This window comes from Acipenser ruthenus, chromosome 32, assembly GCF_902713425.1.
Source record: "Acipenser ruthenus chromosome 32, fAciRut3.2 maternal haplotype, whole genome shotgun sequence".
In the NCBI taxonomy this organism is placed as follows: domain Eukaryota; kingdom Metazoa; phylum Chordata; class Actinopteri; order Acipenseriformes; family Acipenseridae; genus Acipenser; species Acipenser ruthenus.
Window position 1 is genome coordinate 11,687,528 of NC_081220.1, and position 6,638 is coordinate 11,694,165.

Here is a 6,638-nt window from a genome sequence, read left to right on the forward strand (position 1 = left end):
TTATTAGCAGAAGCCCTCATCCAGGGCGACTTACAATTGTTACAAGATATCACATTATACATATTATACATTATTTTCACAACAGTTTTTACTGGAGCAATCTAGGTAAAGTGCCTTGCTCAAGGGTACAGCAGCAGTGTCCCCCACCTGGGATTGAACCCATGACCCTCCGGTCAAGAGCCCTAACCACTACTCCACACTGCTCTGTAATGTGATATTCTGCAATATGATGTTTTATAATGTGATATTCTGCAAAGTGCTATTTTTTAATGTGATACTTTGTGCCGTGATATTTTGTAACAATTGTAAGTTGCTCTGGATAACGGAGTCTGCTAAGAAATAAATCATAATAATAATGTTATATGTTAAACCTGGAGTGGAATAATGGCTCATGATTCTCAACAACACACCGAAGAAGACTGCACTTGATCAAATCCTTTTTCACAGACACGTTTATTATTATTATTATTATTTAAATGTACAATTATTCAAATACAGTGATTATTATTAGTATTACAGCAAAATATATGTTTTATATGATATCATAATAATATACAAGATGTTTACAAAGAAAGAAAAAAAATTGTGGGCGTGCAGCATGAGAGGCTTGCTTGAATTTGAGTCCAGCTGTTTAAGGTTCATTTCAATACAAATGGGTAATATTTGACATGAAGTGTCTCTCATTGCTGTGTATTTGGTAAATGCATGCGGACTGGCACATCATTACAGTGGTATTATGCATAGTTACAAAGTGCAAGCACACAACTGTATCTGCACAGTGAATTTGACTTGGAATTGAAAGAGTATACAGAGCTCTCTCTCTCTCTCTCTCTCTCTCTCTCTCTCTCTCTCTCTCTCTCTCTCTCTCTCTCTCTCTCTCTCTCTCTCTCTCTCTCTCTCTCTCTCTCTCTCTCTCTCTCTCTCTCTCTCTCTCTGTCCACGGCTGCATTTGAAGATGGGCGCAGTGCTTTGTGGAGCCCGTCACAGATTGAGCGATGCGTACTCCGTCTGAGAAGAAAGAGAAAGGGTTCAGGTGTTACAGGCAGCAAAGGGTTACAATGCAAGCCTCATATTTAAATACAGTGTAGTTTATATTAAGTACAGTAATACTACTAGGATGCAGCAAGTTAAGATCACAAGTTATATCTACAATGGCATATTAGTATTGCAATAATGCATTGGTTACATATTACTGCACACAAGCCACGTCGTAATTAGACACACAAGTGTGTGCTACATATAGCAGGTATTTTGTTTTTTATTTATTATCTTCTATTGGCTATGATTTGTGAACTGGTTGAGAATCCTTATCCGCATTAATAATACCTATTTTCTACTTTCACCTGAAGAAGAGACCTTTGATGTCTTGAAAGCCTGGGATTAATTATTGTTTAGTTAGTCCAATGAAAGGTATCGCCTCTCCTTCTCTTTGTCTATCAATAAATAAATAAAACCCTGAATCAGATTGATTACCGAGTAATCCTGGACTGTTCTGTGTCGGGCGGGGCGCTGGGGACGGCAGGGCGCCTCGCTGGACTTGTGATCTATAGATTGTAAAAAAAACAAACATGTTATTATAATAAGACTTTATAGTTCAGTAAAAATGCAATCAAATCAATATAGCTGACATTTTATATATTATTATTATTATTTAGCAGACGCTTTTAATCAAAGCGATATAAGTCTAGGGGGTGAACTATGCTTCATCAACAACTGCTGCAGAGTCGCTTACAATAGGACGGAGCACAAGGAGGTTCAGTGACTTGCTCAGGGTCACACACGGGGAGTCAGGGATGGTGCTGGAATTTGAACCTGGAACTTCTGGGGTAACAAGCCCCTTTCTTTAACCACTGGAACACCAAGCCTCTTTAGTATAGTAATAGTTCAGTAAAATGCAATAAACAGGGTCTAGTGTATATGATATGAATGATATGAATGATATTTCAAATGCACAAACACCAGCGATCACAAAGAGAATATCCTGCAGTTACCGGTTTTAGTTTTATGAAGTCTTCTGTAAACACACGCCACAGACACCACGACCAGAATTAGCAGGAGAACGGCGGGCAGTCCGTAAAACAACACAGGAACGCAATCTGTAACCAAACATGTACACACAGATATTAACAATACACATTATTATTATTATTATTATTATTATTATTATTATTATTATTATTATTATTATTATTATTATTATTATTATTATTATTATTATTATTGTGTTTTTAAGTGTGTGTTCTTTAACAGAATATGCAAAAGCAGCTTTTTTACATTATAACTTTTTTATGTTGAGATTTCAAATAATGACCCTTCAGCTGCGTAATTCACCTTGGCTTCGGAGTGACGCAGAGACTTTTTCTGTGACGTTTTTGACTTTATAGCGCCGCTGTTCCATTGATCCGCGCTGATTGTGACGTAGCTGCGCACGCTATAGGACCCGTCGGGTTCGATCTCTCCCTCCTCCGCGCTGCCCGGCGCGGCTGCCTCTGCGCCGATAGTCCAGAGGACTCGGTGCCGCCCCGGAGACGTGTCTTTCACCAAACACAGCACCGGAACCGGCTCGGTCCAGTCCGAATCGCCTTCAAACAGACCAGGAGAGTATAACTCCACACTCGGGACAGTCAGCGGGTCTTTGAGTAAACACATACATTGTAAGTTTAGTAACCATGAAAAACAAAGTGAAGTAGCTGACGGCAGGGATCAAATGTTATCGTTATTCTTCACACCGCTCACTTTCTGCTGTTCACTCTCATTGTAAACCCAAAGCGTGTTCTTATTATCCTCCGAGTATAATTTAAAAAGATGCATCATCATCATCATCATCATCATCATCATCATCACATAACGCTTGATTTTATTTGTCAGTTTTTGTCTCTGAATGTTAAACAGGGTAATTAGGGTCCGAGTGAAAGACCGTCAAAGACCATCCAATAATTTGGGTGTTTTCTTTTTTTTTTTTTTGTTGGCAATTTTTTAAAACATTTTAGGCGTTTTGGATTGCAAAGGGTTAAACGTTTTATACCGAGGGATTCCGAATATCAAAATTCAAATTATGGAACTTCGGATGATTCTATTTCCAACACTTTGAACGCATTCTATAGAACCCTTCCTTTCCTTTGTCCAATATTTAAGAATGTTTCTTTATAGAAACTACAAAAAACAGATTTCCAATTGCAAAAGGATTACTGCACGGTACCTTTAAAGAAATAAGAACATAAGAACATAAGAAAGTTTACAAACGAGAGGAGGCCATTCAGCCCATCTTGCTCGTTTGGTTGTGAGTAGCTTATTGATCCCAGAATCTCATCAAGCAGCTTCTTGAAGGATCCCAGGGTGTCAGCTTCAACAACATTACTGGAGAGTTGGTTCCAAACCCTCAAAATTCTCTGCGTAAAAAAGTGCCTCCTATTTTCTGTTCTGAATGCCCCTTTATTTAATCTCCATTTGTGACCCCTGGTCCTTGTTTCTTTTTTCAGGTCGAAAAAGTCCCCTGGGTCGACATTGTCAATACCTTTTAAGATTTTGAATCTTTGAATCAGATTGCTGTCCCCCTGTGCTTTTCCCATGGTTATGCTCTGCATTTACCACAGTTTACCCTGCTTTGACAGATTTTTTTATTAATATTCTTTACCATACTTCACTGTGCTTCACAATTCTTGCCTGTGCTTTATCATGCTTTCTCTGTGCTTTATTACAATTTGCTGGGCTTTTACTATGAGAATCTTTTAGCTTAGCATGTTTTGTAACATGCCTTACCATACCTCTCTGTGTTTTGCAATGCTTCACTATGCCTTACCATACCTCTCTGTGCTTTACAATGCTTCCCTATGCTTTACCATACCTCTCTGTGCTTTACAATGATTCCCTTTGCTTTACCACACCTCTCTGTGCTTTACAAAGCTCCCCTATGCTTTACCATACCTCTCTGTGCTTTACAATGCTTCCCTATGCTTTACCAGACCTCTCTGTGCTTTACAATGCTTCCCTATGCTTTACCAGACCTCTATGTGCTTTACAATGCTTCCCTATGCTTTACCAGACCTCTCTGTACTTCACAATGCTTCCCTATGCTTTACCATACCTCTCTGTGCTATACAATGCTTCCCTATGTTAAGCGCTGCTATGTTTTAACCATGGTACTTTTGAAAGGGAATAATGACATGCATTTTCAGACACGCTATTGCTTAATCAGCATAGAGATATATTTTCCAATGGTCTCTATTTTCAGACACAATGTGTGGAGCAGCAGTGTGGAGTAGTGGTTAGGGCTCTGGACTCTTGACCGGAGGGTCGTGGGTTCAATCCCCAGTGGGGGACACTGCTGCTGTACCCTTGAGCAAGGTACTTTACCTAGATTGCTCCAGTAAAAACCCAACTGTATAAATGGGTAATTGTATGTAAAAATAATGTGATATCTTGTAACCATTGTAAGTCGCCCTGGATAAGGGCGTCTGCTAAGAAATAAATAATAATAATAATAATAATAATAATAATAATATCTAAATCCGAGGGAACACGGAGCCACTCTGCGGCTTGGAACTTGGTTTCAGGAGTCTGTTTCAGGTCACTGCGCGGCACACCAGGCAGGGAGACTTGGGGTTTGATACAGCAAACCTCAAACCAGGTCTCCCGGTCTCCTGGAACCAGGTTTCAAGCCACATGGTCCTGATAAAGTCGCTTCGTGTTCCCTCCGCTTCACATCAACAAGTTACGCCCTTGCCCAGCCAGCGAAACCCCATTCGCCTTACTTCAACATACAGAACCGAAATACATTTTAAAACAGCTCAAAACGGATTCCTCCTTCCAGAAACGAGTTACTGTAACGGTACTTACCTGATACAACGAGTTTGGTGCTGGATCCAGGTGCGAATTCGAGAGCTGCTTCCGCTATACAGAAATACACGGCCGAGTCGGTTCTTTGGAGGTCCGCAATGGTTAAATTATACTGTCCGTTCTTGCTGTCGAGTGTTCCGGAATACCGACCCTCTTTTAAGTAGCCCGTGATCAGGGATGTGACGATCTGGATTCGCCCGTCCGGCTCCTGCCGGTACCAGTTAACCCAAACAGTTACATATTGGTTTATTTTACTTGGATCTACTCCGCATTTCAGCGTGATATTCCCGCCCGGTTCCGCGGTGTGTAACGGCGGGACAGAGTCAGTTACTGGTTCCGCCAGCCCATCTGAAAAACAATACAAAAAATTAATAAATTAAAAGAAACAAATTAAAAAAAAAATCTCCTATACTTTACGCACAAGAAAAGATGACAATACTGATTAAAATATTATTATTATTATTATTATTATTATTATTATTATTATTATTATTATTATTGCTATACAAGCACGTCGTTTTTATTTGAAAAAAAAAGTCAAATTCAAATTAAATTCAAATAAATACATATAAACAATAAATGTATTTAATTACTATATAGATAAACTATTTATTGAAATGGGAAAAATGTCGATCAAGTACTGCATCAATCAGCAGGCGTTAAATATTTATACACTATATCAAATTCTGTAAGAGAAAATCAATTTCTCAACTTTCATTTCGTATTTATTTATTTCTTAGCGACTTACAATTGTTACAAGATATCATATTATTTTTACATACAATTACATTATTTTTTTTACACATTATTTTTACATACAATTACCCATTTATACAGTTGGGTTTTTACTGGAGCAATCTAGGTAAAGTACCTTGCTCAAGGGTACAACAGCAGTGTCACCCACCAGGGATTGAACCCACAATCCTCTGGTCAAGAGTCCAGAGCCCTAACCACTACTCCACACTGCTGCTCTAATTTACTTAAACCTATAGTTTGCTGCTAAAGACGAGCTGTTTGAAATCCCTGTTATAAAATTAAATGATATATATATACATATCTATCTAAATATATCAAATCAATGTTAGAATACTTACTTACAGATACTTACAGTGAGCGACCAAAACCAAAAGGCAGCCGATAGAACAGAATGCCATCGCTCCTGGAGTCCGAAGCGCAGTGTGATTGAATACGCGCAGTGCAGCCCGCAGTAACCAGCGCCACTGTGCTTTCAACATTGAAACGAGATCTGCTGCGCTTACATACGGGGCGGGTCTCTCAGCTCGCTCGGTGATGTTTAACCAACTGTGTGGGCGTCGGCATTGCTCAGAGCGGATCACAAAGCAACGGGCACGGCATTGCGCAGAGAGGATCGCAAAGCAACGGGCACGGCATTGCGCAGAGAGGATCGCAAAGCAACGGGCACGGCATTGCTCAGAGCAGATCACAAAGCAACGGGCACGACATTGCTCAGAGCGGATCACAAAGCAACGGGCACGGCATTGCTCAGAGCGGATCACAAAGCAACGGGCACGGCATTGCTCAGAGCGGATCACAAAGCAACGGGCACGGCATTGCTCAGAGCGGATCACAAAGCAACGGGTACGGCATTGCTCAGAGCGGATCACAAAGCAACGGGCACGGCATTGCTCAGAGCGGATCACAAAGCAACGGGCACGGCATGGTTCAGAGCGGATCACAAAGCAACGGGCACGGCATTGCTCAGAGCGGATCACAAAGCAACGGGCACGGCATGGTTCAGAGCGGATCACAAAGCAACGGGCACGGCATTGCTCTACATTGCA

At 40.6% G+C, this 6,638-nt stretch overlaps 1 gene segment (V, D, J or C); it reads right to left on the minus strand.

Moving 5' to 3' along the window:
- Positions 1-594: 594 nt before the first annotated feature.
- Positions 595-6,036, minus strand: LOC117420596 (Ig kappa chain V region 3374-like). The segment is given in 5 exon segments: positions 595-1,008; positions 1,474-1,544; positions 1,992-2,096; positions 4,837-5,184; positions 5,945-6,036. Coding segments are annotated over 5 exon segments (597 nt in total).
- Between the last annotated feature and the right edge of the window lie 602 nt (positions 6,037-6,638).